The 21,665-nt window shown below is 31.2% G+C and overlaps 2 protein-coding genes across 2 annotated transcripts in view; both read left to right on the top strand.

Annotated features, from left to right (window-relative positions):
- Positions 1–21,665, top strand: part of LOC107437431 (uncharacterized) — a 455,576-nt gene that overhangs the window by 138,723 nt on the left and 295,188 nt on the right. The gene's annotated exons all lie outside the window — the stretch shown is intronic.
- Positions 13,830–20,565, top strand: LOC147807174 (uncharacterized). Its single transcript, XM_087167897.1, has 2 exons — positions 13,830–15,738; positions 16,169–20,565. Exons 1-2 carry the CDS (start codon positions 14,008–14,010, stop codon positions 18,212–18,214), a joined length of 3,777 nt encoding a protein of 1,258 aa, XP_087024023.1. The 5' UTR covers positions 13,830–14,007; the 3' UTR covers positions 18,215–20,565.

The following is a 21,665-nucleotide window of genomic DNA, read 5'->3' as shown; positions in this document are numbered from 1 at the left end:
AATTTTGAAAAAATATTTTTTACTCTCTAAGAGAACCTTGAGAATAAATTAATTTATATATATATATATATATATATATATATATATATATATATATATATATATATATATATATATATATATATATATATATATATATATATATAAAAAACTAGAAATTATTCAACCTAGTTGATTAGTATGAAATTATGAAATTTAGGTTTTGAATGTGGGTAAATACAAAGTACAAAAAACAACATAAAATTATCTATTACGATGCATACAAACTTTAAAAAAAATAGAATTTTAAATTTTTAATTTCTTAACAACTATTAAAAACATTTGATGAAGAAAGCGTCTACGCAATAAAAAATTTTGGACTAAATTACATTAAAAAGTACTGGCACTCAGGGTGACAGAACTTTTTACCATTGAATCCATTTCACCGTTGAATCCATTATGGAACAAAAAATCCGATATACCGTAATTTTTACAGTAATAATTAACCAAAACTCACTGAATCATTCTAATTAAATAAATACTATAAAATTTACGATATAATATTTTACGTCAAAAATTGATTTTACAAATGATGCTATGGCGGTATGTTTTATACAGTAATTTGATCCGAAATTTTTTACAGTGAAGTAGACTTTACTTTTATATTCATTCTATATTTTCTAATCATTTTAAATCATTTCGAATTATTTTAATCATTTAAAATAACTATACAACTTCTTAATTATTTCAGTAATAATTTTAATAACAGTAATTAATAATTTTTTTTTAACTTTATTCTCAATCTCGTGTTTTTTCAATTCCTTTTTTCTACAGAATTTAACTTGAAATTCTTTTTTTTAATTTATTCATAGAATTTATCTTGAAACTGATTTTCGTATTTATGATCACCAGTTTGAATCTTACCTCATAAGGAATGATAAATAAAACTCTGAATAATTTATTCTCACTTACACTGAATACTATTTACAGATACTGATTCAATCTTAAGGTATTTTTGAAAGGAATAAAAAAGATTTTAGTTATTTTTAAATTCAATAATAAATACATTCAATTTCGCTTTACGTTAAACGAGTAGCCCATCAGCTATCAAAATATTTATAGGCTTATAAATAAATTTAATATTTCCTTTATATAGGATCTGGTCTATAGAGAATTTTCTAAAGAGCTGAAATGCAAACTTGTCACGCAAAGAGCTCGCTTCATCCCTTTAGAACGTATTTAAAAGAATACGGCATATTTACGTCACGAAATTCTATCGTTTTATCAAGTAAGGATGAAATCAATAAGAAGTCTTTTAAGAAGGTCTTATGCATCGAAATTGTATTTTTGTCCAAGCGGTTTATGTGCTTTTAAAAGGAAGATACTTTTTTCCCCATTTTCTTTATTTACCAGCAAAAGTATTGGCATTCTGTCTGACATCTGAAAGTTACGGAATATTTTATTGATCAATTTTTTTACAGTATTGAATCTTTATAAAATATTGCTTTATTTTGCTAAAAATACATTTTGCAATATTTTATGCTTTTTATACTACTGTCCTAAACAGTTTAAGTTTATGAAAGAAATCAAAATAATATCGATGTCTGATTTTGATAAGCACTGGTATTTGACAAATTATACTAGGAAACAATTTTTTGATCGGATCTATTTCGTGTGGAAGGATTTAAATTCTGGCATTAGCTTTGCTCCTAAAACTGCATACATTTTAAAAAAGCATGTTTAATATATTTTATGTCAAAATGTACAAGTTTAAAAGCGTCATATATAACAGTGGTCATATAAATGTTACGGCAATTGTTGTCGAAAAATTTTTAATCAGTGTTATCCGTGTAGATATTGGCATAAAATTATTAGATTTCATAAAATTCAGTTTTTTTATTAGACTTCACATTTTTTTGTAAGACCTGAGGTGTGTGATAATATAAAATTAATTATAAAGTTTGAAACAAATTAGAAACTTCTGTATCTAGTGAGACAACTATAATCATAAACGTTCAGGAAATTATTTTTTTAATGTATGTATTATGTATTCATAAGCTTGTGATGTTTAAAAAACAACATTTTTCCCAAAAAAGTTCCAACAAACAACAGTACTGAATTTTTCTCTAATTTCATTTTTAAATGAACATAAAAATACGCTATATGTAAGAATAAAAAAATACTCGAAATTATTTTTTTTATTGTATATGAGATGAAAAATCAAAATGTACAAATATTTTTCTGAAAAAAATTTTGAAAGTTTTTGACATTATATCAGAAACATTTATAATATAAAAAGCTTATTTTATACACCAAAATCCACTAGCTTGTATTTCACAGAAGTGCCATAATAAGCTATAAAGCTGCAGCAAAAGCAATAATGCGAAGTTATGGTTCATTTATTTTTAATGCGGTTGATAAGAGCTTGTGGCAAAACTCGAATTTCTCTTTCCCCAAGGGATGGTAATAAACACTCAAGTGATTTCCGAAAATGAAAAAAAGTCTTCAAAATATCATTTTCTATTTATTTATTGATTAGTGACAGAAAATTGTTTTAGAACACATGTCTTTCCAGTTACTGTAAAACTAATCTTCTCGTAACTAAATAATTTATAGTTATGTTATGGAAATGTGTACGTAATGTTGCATAGTCTGATTCATTTTTTCTCGAATTTCATATTATATTGTTATCAACGTAAAGTTAAATAATTATATTTAATTAAAATTGTCCTTAACTGTAAATTTATTTTAACTCTAGCTAAGTACATATTCTACGTATGGGATAAAAAAATCACTAATAAATTATTTAAGAAAATGAAATTTTTGATTTTAAATTTTTTACTTTCTGTAAAAACATTTTTAACACTTCCTTGAAAATTACTGGCATTTTTTGCTTTTAGATTTGCAACATCGCTTTTTTGGTATATTTAAATAAAATTTAATTTCAGACTGAGCTATTGGAGTAGGTAAGTATATCTTTATCGTATCGTAGGTAAGTATATCGGAGTAAGAATAAAGTATATCTTTAGTGTAACTCATTTATTTTATCATAATATTCTTCTTAACAATGGAATTTTCAGGGCAGATGCGTGGAGAAAGGCATCAGAAAAAAAGAAAGCAATAAGTATGATTGGAAAGTAACCATTTATCCACCAGTTTTTGCACAGAACTACAGGGAATTTTTATTAAATTAAAATTCAAAATAAATCATTAATATTTATATTTTTCACCCTATAATAAATATTTTTTCACCATTTTCGTATAAAAAATAAGGTGAATAAAGTTTTTCCATATTTTCATCCAAATTTCAAATGTATACGTAAAATTACTCTTGAGTATCTTAAAAAATGGCGGGTCTAAATTTATTAAAAATATGAGTAAATTATTTTTCCAAAAATCTAAAGCATCGTTCTAAGAAAAGATAAAAGACTATGTTTAGAAAGAAAATATGAAAAAAATACTCTAAGATAAAATTTAGGACGCTTCGTCTTAGCATCATGTTTTTTAATCAAATCAACTATCTCGAAATTCTCCAAAACTCTAGCATTTTATAACCAAAAAACAATAGAAATTAGAATAGTCGGCTAAAATGGCATTAAATTGATGCAAAATTTCGATAATCTTGAACGAATGGTTCTGTAGTTCTAAGAGAATCACCTAATTATTGTCGATTAATCGTGATTGCAATCAACACGCGATAGTTAAAAAAATTTCACATTCCAATATATTTTAACGATGCACAACTTAACAATGTGCATCATTTCGCAACTCTAATTCTTTTTGATGCGCTTTTGTTGATATTCAAAAGGTGTTCACTAAGGACAGAGATATCGCAGGCACATCGAAACATTTTTCAAAAGCGTGTGTGATAAACAGAAGACACACGTAATTTTACACAGCTTTTAAGGTATCTAAATATCTTCGGAGTCAAAATTTTGAAACTTTTAATTTAGAAATTTTTTTATCTTATTTTTATGTGTGTATTTAACAGGGAAACATAATATAAATACGAAAAGGCAAAAAAAAATTTGAAAATATTCCTGTCAAAAAAGACCAAAAATCAACCTCTTATCAAAGTCACATAGCTTAGTTGAAAATAATTATTTCTTTCATCATTTTTACTTTATAATTTTAAAAACTTAACTTGAAGAATTTGCAAGTCATTAGACATGATATTAATATTTAGATATTTTAGAGCAAATATCGAAACTTATTTATCAAAAAAGGCCAAAAATTGCAATTACTTACTTTTTATAGCTGTAAAAATAAAATAATAGTTTAATCATTTAGTCCATATTTCACTTTCTAAACACATATATAGAGAAAGTTCATGCAAACTTTCGAGTATATTTTGAGATATTGCATCGAAAAGGAAGGGAAATAACTAAAAAAGTAATTTTTAGGAGAAAGATGAAAAAGACGCAATTTTCAATGTAATAAGAAAGAAAATGATTTTTTAAATCATCATAACTTCTGTTTCATTTGACGTGATAACAAAACTCAAACGGTTTTAGAAAGTTTTATTTTATATGAAAAACAGTAAAAGGATTTTTTAGTAAAAATCAGCTAAAAGAAGGCAGCCGGGTAACTAAATTTGCAAACTTATTGAATTCACTCCTACTGGTCACGAAAACTCTCCTCATTTATTTCTACAACATTAAAATCCCTGCAATTTAGATCCTACAATGTATGAAGCTAATCTCATAAGAAAAATTCCCTATACACACATCTCATACAACACGGCTCTAATTAAACTTTTAAAAACATTTTTATAACTTACTGCAAAAACTACATCTCACGTAACTCTCCATCGTAATTTAAGGGTCATATAACAAGCAGTTCCAGAGTTATTGGAGAGATACAGCTACATAGAATTTTTTCTTTTAATATTTCAGATTAAAACAATTTCTCGAAGTGTGAATTTTTTCAAAAATTCTATATAATTTAACAAAATTTATTCCATTAATTTAAATTTTATTTAAAAATTCGATAAGATTTAGATTCACAAAAATTACTTTTGATTGTAGTTTCATTTATATATAATATCTTTACAATCAAGTTTACAAAAGATTGATTTCGAAAATTGTTTCTTAAAATATTTGAATTTTAGATCTATTAGACAAAAGTATCCCAATTTAGATCTAAAAGTTTAGATCCAAAAGCATTGCAATAAGGGCGTAAGACAGCGATTGAGATACGGTAATAATAGTAATAATAGCAAATAGTACGGTTCCAAAATATATAAATAGGAAAAAACAGTTGAGATGTTCAAGCGCTCAAAAACAGGTGTCCATTTCCGAGATTTTCAGACGTGAATGAAAAGAAAAACAAGTGATTCAAAATATAAAATGAAATATTGCTGGAAAAAAGAATTTTTTTTTTTGAAATACAAAGCTAAAATTGCTCACGATAAAGGTTTTTCTTTTCATTGGCAATTCTTTGTTTTATAATTCAAATCACTCTTGTTTCATTTTATACATGTCTGGCAAGTCTTGGAAATGGGCACCTGTTTTTGTGACCTTAAAACATGTCTACTGTTATTTACTATTTATAAATTTTTGAAGCTAATAAAGATTTCAATCAGGTAATATCTTACCGTTTCAGTTTCTTGGGATTTTTTTACTTATTAAATAGTACGGGATGTTTTGTAAATTGATTTTTTCATCAATGTTTATCGCATCATTGTCAATAGATGTCAATAGATGACTCTTATATGTATAGAATAAATTACAATTCAATGAAATGGAAATATCGTTTTTAATTACTTTTTTTTTTTTTTGCTATACAAAACTCAATTTGCCTGAGAAATTTCCTTCTAGAATAGTTTTTCCATTATAGGAAATTATAGATTTAATTTACTGTAAAGACGTGGAGTTTATAAGTTTCTGAATATGCTTCAACTGATTCTATTATATTCTTGCTTTATCTATCGAGAATGAAATGGAAAAACGTCCACATTTAAAAAGAAAATAATTGTGTTGTTTTTCCATAAAAACATTTCAACATGCATTAGAGAAAACAATTTTGACTTGGATTTCAAGATAATTAAATCTCTCGTTTATTTTTTCGTTGTTTCGTAGTGACTATCCATCCAAAAGAGTGCTTTGCAGATTTGATGATTTTATTCTTTTTGAATCGTAAATTCTAAGTTTTTCTTGGTAAGAAACCTGAGTTTAAAGTTCTTTAAATGCATTTGTTAACTTTCAAATTAACAGAATTGTCACTCCAGCATTTTTTGTATTTTTTTTATTGTTTTGTTGCGAATATCTAAAAGAGTGTTTTGCAAAGTAAATGTATTCTTTCTGTAGCTCAAATTTTAAGTTTTTACTTGAATAAAACATAAGTTTAAAACTTTTTAAATTGATCTGTTAATTTGTCAAAATCCTACTTGCTCGCAGCTTAAACACTATTTAGAACTAAAACAAAACTTTAATGCTTAAAACTTTAAATGCAACATACTTCTAAGCTTATTAAGTGAATTTTATTTTTAATATGCATACTATATGATGTGAAAGGTATAAAATAACCGGAATAACTTTTTTTCCTAATGACTGCGTGTTTATGTATTATAATTTTATAGCACGAAATTAAGAAATGGGATATGCTAATTTATTTGTGACAAAACAATTTTATACTATGATGTAATATTCTAAATTCAACTTACTTTTATCTTTAGTTTAGACCTCATAGACCATGTTTCCAATATAAATTCAATGCAAAAAAAACTTCTTAGCTATCAATAGCAAAGACTTTTATACTTAGTTGAATTTAAATTATAAACATAATTTTAAAACAAGTTTGTTAAATTTATGAATTTGGATCAGCAAAATGTTTAAAAATTTTATCAATATCAATGAAATCATTCAGCATAAATCATAACAGAATTGTAACAATTAGTAATTTGTTTCCTTTGTTAGTGTAAATTAAAATCCATTTATTAATGCATGTGAAATCTTTCGAAGGCACATTTGCTTGAAATAAGTGTCACAATTTGAATATCAAATTACGGAAAAATGTATTCATTTTCAAATAAAGATTTTCTGAAATCCCAAATTCATCTTTTGCACTACATTATCGATTTTTATTTTTAAAATATTACCTTTCCAATTCCCTAGATTAAGAAACTTTTAATTAATTTTAGAAGCAAAAAATATTTATTTGAAACATCAGCTTATCTTAAACAAGAATACTTTCTGAGACTGAGTTTCAATTAAATACTTTTTAAAAGTATAAGTTCAAAATTGATTTAAAGATAAAGAACTTAATGCAAATCTAATACAATGCATATTGGGGATAATATTTGTTTTACTTTTAAGCAATTTGCTATTAGTTAGAAAATAATTAATTAACTATGACATAGGAAAAAATAAGTATTTTAGACAGTTTGTCATATAAAATCTAATTCATGCTTACTGCCATTTTTTTTAAAAAGTAATAATTTAAAAAAATCTAACAAAATATTTTTTTTTTATTTTTTAAGTAAAAATAGTTTTTTCGAAAATCTTTGATATTTGATTTATCTTGAGACAAGTTGAATTTAAGTCCTGTAGGGTACATTCAATAACCAAAAATTTTATTTCTGTAATATTTAATTCAATTATATTAATTAATTCCAAAATATTTCCGAAGCTTATACTCTCAAATTATAAATATTGCATTGCGTTCGTGAAGCGTATATTTTCAAACTAAAACATTGTATTACATATCCTCGAACGAGAAGTCTCGTACTATTTTTCTGAAGCGTATCTTCAAGATATTATGATAGTTCTCCAGGTGTAAATAGAAAGCAAATGTTTAGTCATACCGAAATCTAATAACCGAAAATATTCCATGATGTTTTTTCTAAATCGTATACTCTCACATTTTAAATATCGCATTGCGTTTGTGAAACATATATTTTCAAACTAAACAATGTATTACATTCTTCAAGCGTATATCCTCGAACGAGAAATCTCGTACCATTTTTCTGAAGCGTATCTTCAAGATACACTCTATAACAAAAAAATTTACGCACCAAGAAGGAGTTGTTCGATTGAAACGAAAATTGTTGGATAGGAAGACAATGCACAAAATAGTAAATGATTGAAATTTCAGAACAATTGAATAATTTATTGCAGAGTTACAGTAACAAGTTCAATAAGGTGTTGACTCGCCTCTAGCCTGGATGCAAGCTGCCACACGGCGTGGCATAGACCGATAAAGCTCCAGGATGGTCTCTTGCGGTATTTCCTGCCAAATTCGATCCAATTATCGAACGAGGTCATCAACATTCCGTGCCAGATGCAATCGCCTTCCCATCATATCCCAGACATGCTCAATGGGAGAGAGATCTGGTGATCTGGCAGGCCAAGGAAGAGTTTTACAAGCTTGCAGACAGCTCATAGCAACACGTGCCTTATGTGGTCTGGCATTGTTCTGCTGAAAAACCAGCCCAGGGCGCTGCAAAAGGAATGGTATCAAAGCAGGTCTTAGGATGTCGTCGACGCACAGCTGTGCAGTAAGTGTACCTCTAATGACGACCAAAGGGGTCCGGCTGTCAAAGGAAATAGTCCCACAGACCATAATGCCTTGTTGAGGTCCGGTGTGGCGTGCAATAGTGAAGGCAGGATCCCCCCTCTGCCCTGTGCGTCTCCAAACACGTCTTCGATGATCGTCAGGACACAGTTAGAAGCGGGATTCGTCGCTAAAGACTATACGTCCCCAGTCGGCATCATACCAGCCTGATTGAGTCATGCACCACTGTAATCTGGCACCAAGAAGCAATCGGATGATTGCTTCTTGGTGCGTCGATTTTTTTGTTATTGAGTCTATTATGATAGTTCTCCAGACGTAAATTGAAAGCAAATGTTCAGTCATACCGAAATGAAATAGCCGAAAATATTCCTTGATGTTTTTTCTAAAGCGTATATTCTCAAATTTTAAATATTGCATTACGTTTGTGAAGCATATGTTTTCAAACTAAAATATTATATTGCGTTTCTAAAACATACATCCTCAAACGGGGAGATCTCGCATTATTTATCTGAAGCGTATCTTCAAGACATTATGGTAGTTCTCCAGACGCAGAAGAAAAGGTAAATGTTTAGTCCAACTAAAATCAGTTCCAATAAATATTTATACACCAAATACTAATCTGCATGGAAACTGATTTATGGCTTAGAGAGTATCAGTAAATGTTTTTCTCAACTGCATTACTGAGTAAATCATTCAAGAAATATTACAAACTTTGTGATAAAAGAATTGAAGCAGCAATACAATGTAGAAACATTAATATGAGCGTTTTTGCAGATATTTTTTATATATCATGAAAAGATAATGATATATTTTACTATTGCGTGCATTCATCTCAAAGAGAAAAAGCGTATGATTCAATCGTTAAGAAATATGGCGATTTTTAAGAATGTCATTAACCTTAAAATAGTAAAAGTAATAACAGGTTTTAACTTTAAATTAATTCATTATCCCTTATTTAATAATATTAACCAGTAATTTTTAATTATTATCATTTCTTAATATTACTTTTTCTCTTTATTACTTTTTGATTTCGATTATTATTCAGAATAAAATGCATAAAACTGAAGGGTTTTTTGTTTGTTAAGTTATGAATCAATCATGCGGTATTAACTCATTACTCAATAAATTACATTAGCTTTTTAATTAAATTGCATGTGAAATGCGCTTCGTTAGTTAATACAATTTAAATAGGGAATACAAGAAAAATTACAATTCTAAGGCAATATTTTAAGTTAACTTTTCACGCTAATGCTAAATAATCTCTTTGACGAAGAATATTTAAAGAAATTTTGTAAAAACTAAAAGTCAAATAAAGATTTAAAAAATGCTGGTGAAAGTACGAAGGTAGTTATGCATAATTATCAGGTTTCAATTTTATCTCAACAAAAATTTGGAAACATCTCTGAGATTTAATTTGTGTTAACGATATAAAAAAATTGGAATCTTTTTTATACCGTTACATTATTTTTTAATGAAGCTATTTTTAATAGTTAAAAAAAAAGAAGGTGAAGCAATCATGAAGATTGAAAAGAGAAATAGGAGAGATGTAGCCTCTTATTTATTTTAATAAACTTGAAGAAGCTAATTTTTAATTCGAGTTCCCTTTTGGAAAACTTAATCTTTTATTCTTAATCCATCTTAATCATTGCGTAAAATGAAACATTTAACAATTAGATCATACACTCACTGCGATACAGGTCAATCAATGCCTCAAACTCATGCTAGATATAAAGATTGACGCAAACACTTTTACGAAACGCTTTCGATTATCACTAATTAATTAATTTTTCATCAGACATAAGTAATTAAATCATTCTAACAATTATTTTCTTATTTTTGGTGGCGTTGAGTTTTTTGTCCTACTTTTAACGCGTTTTTTAACATTTTTATTTTACTTTAATAATTTATTATATAATACAGTTTATTTATATTTATAATACACTAGCTGCATACCTGTTCTCCATATGACGTGAGAAATTAACTATCAGTAAACCTGTACTGAACAACACTATGGAATCGTGTACGAAACTAGACGTATGGCACCAACCAGATTATTAAAGCTAAAATAATTCCAATTCTTTTTTAAACTGCTGTTTGTAGAAAATGCAACACCATGAAGGAATCATCAGAATCAAATGAAATTCGCAGCAAATGTCAATTATAGGATATTATGCAAATTAATAAAGTTTCAGAGCCATCGCGCGTGCGTGGCGCGCGCAGCGCCCTCTGAATTGATGCTGAAAACGTATAAGTAAAGTGCTGTAGCGGGACGTTGAAAATAGTCTATGATTATTTGTTAGTGGCAAACGTTTAGTGAGACCTGAGTATGCCTCCACGACGGAAGAATAAGAAATTCAAGCAACTTACGGAGTTTGAACGAGGGAGGATAATCGGCCTTCGAGAAGGAGGATTTTCCTATCGCGCAATAGCAGCTCGTATGCAGCGGAACAGTTCCACAGTGATGCGAGTTTGGAAGCAGTGGACCGACGAGCACCGAACAACTCGAAAAACAGGCACTGGACGACAGAAGGTGACGTCAGAGCGCGATGATCGACACCTGCTCCGCATGGCGGTGAATGATCGCACAGCTTCCTCCAGGCAGCTGGCAGCACATTGGTCTACTGCTACAGGTGTACAATTGTCGGCTTCGTCAATTCGTCGTCGTCTGCTGCGCCGTGGATTGCGTGCAAGGGTGCCATTATACAGGATTCCCCTCACGGCGGATCATCGACGGCTGCGTCGGCAGTGGGCTCTTGAGCACAGAGACTGGCGAGCTGATTGGCACCAAGTTGTCTTTTCAGATGAATCACGCTTCAATTTGTGGACCCATGATGGCCGTGTTCGTGTTAGACGTTATGCCGGTCAACGCTGCCTTCCTGAGTGTATTATTGAACGACATAGTGGTCGAACACCCGGAGTTATGGTCTGGGGTGCGATTTCGTATCATGGACGATCCAATTTGATACGAATTGAGGGTAATCTCAATAGCAACAGATACGTCCGTGAAGTGCTACAGCCCGAAGTCGTTCCTTTCCTTCAAGACATCCCTGGAGCTATCTTTCAGCAGGATAATGCACGCCCACATGTTGCGCGGACTGTTAGAGACTTCTGTTCAGCACAACGCATGCAACTTCTTCCTTGGCCTGCTTATTCGCCGGATATGTCGCCTATTGAGCATGTGTGGGATATGGTTGATCGGCGTCTCACTCGTGATCCGCGTCCTGCAGTTTCCAAAGACGAACTTTGGTTGCGCATACAAGCGATATGGAATTCTCTTCCTCAAGCAGATATTCAACATCTGTTTGACTCCATGCCACGTCGTATAGCAGCACTTATTGCAGCGCGTGGTGGCTGCACCAAATACTGATTTCGGACGCTTAATTTGTTTCTTTTGTTTTGAAAATTTCATCATTTATTTGTATCAGTACAAGTCGTTTCTGCATTAAATTTCATTTGATTCTGATGATTCTTTCATGGTGTTGCATTTTCTACAAACAGCAGTTTATTTATTATTATTTTTGTCTTTTTCCAAGAATTTTACGTGATTTAATTAAGCAAAACACGTTTTTAATCGTTCATTCCGTGGAAATAACGAATAACAGCATTTAGTTTGCAACAGCTTGAAGCCGACTCATGATGGTCTAAATTTCGCTCAAATAAGCAAGGATTTTTTCTGGAATTTATCCTTTTCGAAGGCCCGTATGACACCTCTTACCACTTTACTTGAGTTAAAACTGCACATTATTAATGCTGTTTTAATGGATTTACTAGATTTGTCTACATCAGTATATTTGGCATCAATTAAATTTGCAATAATTGCCATTACCCAAATTTACTAAGCACCATTAGTGTCAATAATAGTATGACAGTATTTTACGCTTCACTTGAACAAAGTAAAACCATTTCCTATCTACTTTTCTTTTTCAGTACATAATATATATTTTTGATCTCTCTTAGAACGCATTTCTATAAACCTGCATAATTGTATAAAAAATAAACACGTTGCTTTATTATACTCGCACTTAAGAAATACTAAATTGGTGACGTAGTTAGCAGATGCTAACGCGCTCACGTTGATCATTGCGTTTATGCGACATGGCGAATAAAAAATAATTAAATATATAAGAACGTGCAATAAACTCCTTTTTAATAAGTGCAATATTCAAGCTAACATCGCTGAAGATATCTTCAGTAAAAGATAAAATCATCTGCAGTGCGTTGATTTTATTAACTTATTATCTGGCTAAGAACTAACTTACGGCTATCTAGCTAAGAAAAATGCACATTGAAAGGAAATTTTTGTATTTTTTATGAAAGGAAAACAAGACTATTTTGGATAAAAATGTTGGTTGTCTCAATGTGGTTGAGTGTTATAATACCGAAAAGACCGATTGATTAATTGGGTTTTATACGATAGTTTCATATACAACAAATGAGCTAGCAGTAGTAGGGTTTTAGGGCTTCTGCGCCAGGGGTCCGGGGGTCCCGCGGATGTACTCTTGAAGGGGGTTGGGGGGATCCATGTAGGGGGCGTGGTCGAATGCGGGATCCGGGGGATTTTCGGGGATCCCGTGAGTGCACTCTTGAAGGGGGTTGGGGTGATCCATCAAATGTGACAGCTACTATAGTTGATGGTGTTTATTTTTGTAATTATTTTTTTTTAATCTTTATTTTTTAATTAATTTTTTTTAATTAATTTTTTTTAATTATTGTTTTTAATCTTTATTTTTTAATTACTGTTTTCTGAGTTAATATTTTTTTTCTAATACGAGTGATATTTGAAAAATGACATAAAATGAAACCCGATGTCATACTATCAGGATTGAACATGAATCAGGTAATAATCAGTCTGTAAGATAAAACTTGAAAGCAAGATAAGACATGTTTCCGTAGGGTGATGTCATTTCTTCGATTCAATCAAAACAGGAATGCGTGACGTCATACAACCAGGATTCAACATGAATATGAAGTACGCGTCTTCAAGATAAGGCATGCATCACTTCTGTGTGGTCTAGAAAGATGAAGTATATTGAAATGCTTCGCTCACTTCTTGTTCGGTCTTGTTTCATTAGATCATTCTAGAATGTTCCATGGGGGGTGGAGTCAGAAAATCATGCCGTCATTTTCTGCCTATCAGAATAAATTTTACAGAACTAAAATAATGATATCATTTTTAACCAATCAGAACAAGCATTACATAGCCGTTCGCAATGCATTCTGGGTAGTCGACTACAGTTTAAAATCAGATGCGTTTGCCCAGAGACCTTATTCTGATTGTAGGATTACCTCTCTCAGGGCGCTTTTCTAAACTTAGTTTGTTCTCTCTTTATTATTACGTTAGATATTTTGTTAATTTTTTATTTGTCATCGTTGTTAAAGTTTTGTTAGTTGTTTAACTTTTTATTTAAAAGTTTTGCTAGTTGTTACGGAGAAGTTTTTAGTTTAACTTTTTATTTAAAAGTTTCGTTAGTAGTTTTTTTTTTATTATTACTTGTAAATTTATCAAGTTTTAAGATGAGTCAAGAATTTAGTGCTTCTTTGCCTGTGAACGATGAAGTGCTTGCTATGTGTGATTTTGGACACCTTACCGGTAAAGATTTGGATAACATGTTGAGACAAGATCAAGCGGATGAGGGTAAAGTTCCATGCCCTGAATGTACGAAAAGCTTTACCACACGACGAAATATGCTGCGACATCAACGTTTCATACATGGGGATAAACCCCTCCAATGCCCGGACTGCTCAAAGACCTTCGCCAGAACGGATAAACTAAAATGTCATCTCAGTGTGCATAAACGGAGAGCTGTTGTTTCCACGTTCACTACTTCCAAGCAGCCTCGTCTAGATATTCTTACTGCAAATCAGAATATTGTTTCCAATAGGGTTCCTGCTCATTCATCAACGTCCCATGCTACTTCTCCAGATCCCGATCCTTCCACATCTGCCTTTAATGGGAGAGTGAAAAATATTCGTCTTCCCAATAATGACCGCATTAAAGACATGCGGACATTTCTAGAACTCAAGCGAGAAGATTTTGTAAGAATAGTATCTTCTCACCTCGTTAACTATGAACTGAAAGTGAATCTAAAATTTTTGTGTCGTTACCAAAAAGTAACTCAAAATGGTATTATCAGCGAAGTGAAAAATTTCAAAACAAAAAATGCAGTCATTACATCTTCCGCCGATCTAAATGAAGTCTATAGTGCAAAGGTGGAAAAAATTCTGGCAGAAGCTGATGATTTTGAAGGGAAAGAATCTGGATGGGCCCTTGAGGAAATCATCAATTTAGAGGTATGGTTAAATAAGTACAATCCACTTCGCGGTTCTTCTTACATTGATTTACCACCAGTAATAAAGCAAAAGCACGCTATCATCAACGTGCATAACACCGACAACCGATGCTTTATGTGGGCAGTACTCTCTGCTCTCTACCCCATACCAGATCGTTGTCTACATGCTTCGCGATGTCAGAAATATGAGCCTTATACCTCTACTCTGGACTTTACAGGAATAGAGTTTCCTGTGAAATTAAAAGATGTACCTAAATTCGAGAAGCTAAATGGACTTTCCATCAACGTGTACGGATTGACAGAAAATAATAATGTGTATCCTCTGGTCATCACGAAAGAAGAGAAGTCTCGTCACATTGACCTAATGTACCTCACCAATGCTTCATCCTCTCATTATGCCTGGATCAAGCACTTGTCTCGGCTGCTCTCTAGACAATACTCAAAGTACAAGGGAAAACATCTTATTTGCCGAAGGTGCTTACAATTTTTTACGACAGATGAAATTCTTCAGCGGCATAAACTAAGTTGTAATCAACATGAAGCTGTACGAGTTAAAATGCCTACGGATAAATGGCTTAGCTTCAAAAACGTCAAACATACTCAGTTGGTACCTTTCGTTATTTATGCGGACTTTGAATGTTTGACAAAACCTATTGACTCTTGTGAACCCAATCCAGATGTATCATACACAGAAATGTACCAGAAACACGAGCCCATTAGTTTCTGTTATTATGTTTGTTATATGGATGGACTTTACAAACCGCCTTTTGTTTACCGTGGTAGTGATGCAGCGAAAATTTTCATGGAAAAAATACGAGGTGAAGCTGAAGAAATTCAAAATTTGTACAAGAATCCAAAGCCAATGCTACCATTAACCATGGAACAACTCCAGCATTTTGATTCAGCATCCAATTGTTACTTGTGTGGAAAAGAATTTACTACGGAGAATTATAAGGTAAGTTATTGTATTTATTACTTTTAGACTATAAATTTTAAATCTCAGAGTTGAATTATCTCATTTATTACAAACGATAATTTTGTATTATTGGTACTCAAAAATCAGTGTCCGCAATTTACCTTTCTAACGATTTTTTTTTTCTCCTAAGAATTCTTCATATTCATGTGATGATTAAAAAAGAAAATAGTACGAGTTTTCAAATTATTAAAACTAACTGTAAAAACTGATCTTTGTGAAAGAAATTTTCAGAATATCTCAGGAACTTAAATCAGCTTCTTTTTAATTGATAGCTGCAAGAAATAACACTTTACTAATCAATCAAAACGAGGAAATAAATCACGTATTTCTTAAGATTATGAAAAATGTAAAATTTAATGTTATGGATTAAAATTAGTATGTATATTAAAAATAGTTTTTATTGTTATAGGTTAAGGACCACTGTCATCTAACGCAGAAATTACGTGGAATAAGTTGTAATACATGCAATTTACAAGCTAGACTACCAAATTTCATTCCCGTCATTTTTCACAACTTATCCGGCTATGACAGTCATCTTTTTATCAAGGAACTAGGAAAAGATGAAGAAAATATTACCGTGATTCCAGAAAATACTGAAAAATTTATTTCTTTCTCTGAATGTGTATCAGGAAAAATCTACCTTCGGTTCATCGACTCATTTCGTTTCATGGCAAGCAGTTTGGACCAGCTGGCAAAAAACTTATCTCTTGATCAGTTTCATCATATTTATAAATTTTTCTCGTCCTCACAAGTACCTCTGTTACTCCGTAAAGGGGTATACCCATATGATTACATCAACCACCCAGACAAGTTTGAAGAAACCACCCTACCTCCCCGGGAAGCGTTCTACAATCGCCTGAACGAGGCCAACATTACTCTGGCGGACTATGAGCATGCTCAAAGCGTTTGGAAGGCTTTTAAAATGTCTTCTTTGGGAGAATATTCAGACCTCTATGTGAAGACTGATGTTTTACTTCTCGCGGACATATTTGAAAATTTCAGAGGAGTATGTATGGACCATTATAATTTAGATCCTGCTTGGTACTTTACGGCTCCAGGGCTCTCCTTTGATGCTATGCTTAAGAAAACTAACATTTCTATTGAGCTTCTTACTGACTATGACATGCATCTTTTTATAGAAAACGGAATCCGTGGAGGGATATCCCAATGTTCGCATCGATATGGAGTTGCAAATAACAAATATATGAAAACGTATGATTCATCATATCCCTCTAATTACTTACTCTACCTCGATGCAAATAACTTATATGGTTGGGCAATGTCCCAACCCTTACCTCTTCAGGATTTCAAATGGGTGGATCCAACTATGGATATTTTATCTGCTCCTGATGATGGTCCAGTTGGTTTCATCGTAGAGGCTGACTTACAGTACCCTAATCATATTCATGATAAACATTCTGACCTTCCTCTTGCACCGGAAACTAGGATACCACCTGGTTGCAAGGATAAAAGACTGCTGACAACACTTTATAATAAAGAAAAATATGTCCTTCATTATCGCAATTTAAAATTATATATCCAACAAGGCCTTATTTTGAAAAAGATTCACAGGGTTCTTCAATTCACGCAGTCTCCGTGGTTAAAAGAATATATTGATTTGAACACTAACCTTCGGAAAGCTGCCAAAAACGAATTTGAAAAATCGTTTTTTAAATTGATGAACAATGCCGTATTCGGCAAAACGATGGAAAATATACGAAAACGTGTAGATGTCAAGCTCTGCAGCTCTGAAAAAAAGGCAGAAAAACTAATTTCTCGATGTAATTTTCAAGACCGGACCATTCTTACAGAACGCCTTATTGCCATACACATGGGACGGACTGAAATGATTTTTAATAAGCCCATTAGCATTGGAATGGCCATACTGGATATTTCAAAAATACTTATGTATAAGTTTCATTACATCAAAATGAAGCCCAAATATGGAGATCAAATTAAATTGTTGTACACAGACACTGACAGTTTCATTTATAACATCACCACTGAAGATGTATATGCAGATATGAAAGAGGATATAAATAGTTATGATACGAGTGATTATGCAGCAGATAATATTTACGGTCTTCCTTTAGTAAATAAAAAGATTTTAGGGGTTATGAAAGACGAAAATAAAGGACATATTATGACAGACTTCATCGGATTAAGATCTAAAATGTATGCTTTTAAAATAAATGAAAATGTTACTAAAAAGTTGAAAGGAGTTAAAAAGGCTACTATAGATAAAAAAATTGAGTTTGTGGACTATAAGAAATGTCTCTTTGAACATCAACAACTCCATACTACCATGAACACAATTCGCTCCAAGGACCATAATATTGCATCAATAACAGTAAACAAGTTAGCTTTATCACCTTATGATCAGAAACGTTATATTTTAGAGGACAGGATCAGCACCCTCCCATTCGGACACTATTCCTTGGAAGAGGAAACTTAGTAAATAAGAAGAAAAAAAAATCTGCATAGGAAGAAAAAAAAAATGGAAAATGAAGAAAAATTGGCATAAACGAATGGACTTAAAAGTTTTAAGAAAGATTGAATGTAGATTTTAATGGCACATCTATGCTTTGCAATGAAGAGTGATTGAACTATTCAAGGAAATAGTGTTATAAACTATGACTGACAGGACTATAAATAGAAGTGAAAAAATTATATTATTTCATTCATCATGGATCTTTTGAAATTGAAGCATCCCTTTACAGCCGTCCTGGCAGGTCCAACTGGTAGTGGCAAAAGCTATTTCATCAAGAAAGTGATCGAAAACAAAATGTTGCAGCCTTTCCCAAAATCTATAGTGTGGTGTTATGGTGTTTATCAAAAACTGTACGATGAGATGCCTAATGTTATTTTTCATGAAGGACTTCCATCTGATTTGAATCAATATTCAAATGCATTAATTGTGATTGATGATCTCATGAGTGAATTGGGAAATGATCCTCAATTAACAAAACTATTTACAAAGTTTTCTCATCATAAATCTTTGAGTATCATCTTTGTGGTCCAGAACATTTTTCATAAAGGAAAGGAAATGAGAGAAATATCTCTAAATGCCCATTATCTTGTATTATTCAAGAATCGAAGAGATCAATCGCAAATTACACATTTAGGATGTCAATTGTACCCTCGAAAAGTTAAATTTTTTCAAGAATGTTATGCAGATGCCACATCAAAACCTTATGGTTATTTACTCATTGATTTAAAGTGTGATACCGAAGAATCCTTACGCATGCGTACTGGTATGTTTCCTGGAGATACTTATTATGTGTACCAACCTCGATAACTTCATTTTGACTACGAATTCTTAGCCAATAAGATGTCTGCCGTGGTAATTGACTTTGAAGGTTTTCCACTCCCATCAGGAAGCTACATCATCAAAGAACTCGCATTTCAAGCCGTAGAAGGTAGTTCTATCTCGGGATTATGCACCTTCAAACCACCGTACCCTTTCGAAGAACTATCAGCCCGTAAGAAAATGCAATACAATTGGATAACAAGAAATATTCATCGAATCGACTGGAATCAAGGACTGGAGCCTTACGCCAAACTTCGTACCATTCTAACATTTTTGTTTGATATGTTTTCACACATTTATGTGAAAGGACTCGAGAAAAAAAAGTTTTTGGAATTTCTATCTGGAAGAGTGTGCTATGATTTAGAAGATCTTGGCTGCCCTAAAATAGATGATTTAATGCCATCCTTTTCTTCCTGCCCCGCACATTCACCTGACTTTAAACATTGTGCCGTCGTCAAAGCAAAAGCATTTGCTCGTTTTCTCAAAGAAGAGTTATAAAAAGCTTCCACATCTGAGAAAAGAAATCATTTGAAAGCGAGATGTCTGCGTGTGATGTACGAACTTTAGAGCTCATAAAACTGATCTCGAAATCTAAACATTGCAAATCACTTATAAAAAAGTGTTCAAAGCGTGAGATTAAAACCCTGTGCGAGTGTGTTTTGAATGCTCTTTGTGGTAATATACCACTTACAAAAACTCAAAAAAGTCGTTTATCTCCTCACAAAGAAAGTTTAAGAAAACTTGTGAACAAGAAAACACCATTATACAAGAAGAAAAAAATTCTTATTCAAAAAGGAGAGGGATTCCTATCCATTTTACTGCCTGCAGCTATTTCTGTCATTAGTTCTTTAATTCATGGAGTATAGTAAGAAATTTGTGCTAGTTCCGGAAGATAGAATACAAGTAGCAGAACATCTATCCGAACTGGATCAACTAATGAAAAAAATTCTTCAGAATAAAAAGTTATCAGATGAAGAAAAAGTGACTTTGTATTTACAAGTGTTGCAAAAATATACACATTTTTCAATTCAGAAGCCTAATATAAAAGAATTTGAGTCACGTCAAACAGAAATTCCAACAACAGAACCAGCGAAAGAAGAACCCATACAAATAAAAAATGAAATAGAAGATCTGGGAGAAAGAATCCTTAGTGTAGTTCCAGCTCGATGGCAGGATAAAGCAACAGAAATGTTAAAGTTTTTGAAAGATCAAAAATCTCTCCTTTGGAATAATAAAGGTGAAATCATTTATAAAGATGTAACTGTTCCTGGAAGTAACATTGTAAATCTCCTCAATGACTTTTTAAGAAATCGGAAATCAGCCCCAGAAGGAAGACATGTATTTTTAAGTGCTTTGAGTGATGTTAAATTACCAAAACATTTGGATGTAAATAAAAAATTGTATAAAGAAAATAAAATTGTAAAAAAACGTGTAATGTATGCTCGCAGAAATGCATGGTTAAAACTTTGAAATAAATGCTATTTTATGTATTCAAATTTTCGTCTTTATTGATACTTTTTTCTTTCAGGTGTAAATATTTTAACTTACTAAAATTTACGGACAAAGTTAAAAATAATAAATGTTTTTTTTTTTTTAAAGTAATAAATGTTTGGAAGAAAAAAAAAGTGTTAGAAATTTTTTTTTCTCTAATGCATTAAAAAATTTGGAAAAGAAACGAAAAAGTTTTTTCTTGCGTAGAAAAATAATTTTTCGCCAATAAAAAAAAATTGTTTTAAAATAAACTTTACAAAATATTTTTATTCTAGAGTGAAAAAATTTTAAAAATAAAATTTGCAAAAATAATTTTTCTTAAGTAGAAAAATTTTAAAAAGAAAATTTCCGAAAATAAATTATGTAAAAAAAAATTATAAAATTAAATTTATAAAGAAAAATTGTGCAGAAACATTTTAAAAATAAAAACTTCGTTAAAGTTTTCTCATTTAAATAAAATTCCGAAATATAAAATTTTCTAGAAATGTTGTATAAATTTTCATAATAGAAACAAGAAAGACACAAATTATTTAGTTTAATTTCTTTTTATTTTTTAAAAACAAATCTTAAACCATATCGTTTCTTTACAAATTGAAACATCAGAAAATCATTGATATACAATCGATTTAAAATATAATACATAGAATAATCTTGACATCGCTTGAATAAAAAGTAAATACAATATTGTCCGCATACATTGGACGTAGGTGATTGAAAAACTTTGGAATTCCATTGTACATTTGAATAGGAAGAGGTATTCATATTATAAAATTCGGGAGGTCTTCCATACGAGTCATAAAATTCTAATTCCTTTTTATCATTCACGAATAATGCAAGCCAGTGAGATCCTGGTCGGGATGAGTCATCTGCATTCATGATAGCACATGTATTTTCTTGTAGATTAGGAATCTTATCTCTTGAATATACTCCTTGAAAGTAAGGCGATGTTATCTTCTCTCGAGATAAAATGTGAAATAATTGTAATCCATCCATTCTTTAATTTCCGAAATCGTACAAAATATTTCTTGACTTGTTAATTTCTATTAAATTTTCAAATTCGGCAAAAATGATTACACACACAGTCTGCTCTAATGATTTGCTGAAT

The sequence above is a fragment of the Parasteatoda tepidariorum genome, chromosome 7 (assembly GCF_982258835.1).
Source record: "Parasteatoda tepidariorum strain Cologne lab strain chromosome 7, Ptep-v5.0, whole genome shotgun sequence".
Taxonomy (NCBI): Eukaryota; Metazoa; Arthropoda; class Arachnida; order Araneae; family Theridiidae; genus Parasteatoda; species Parasteatoda tepidariorum.
This window is presented reverse-complemented; position numbering and strand designations above follow the sequence as displayed.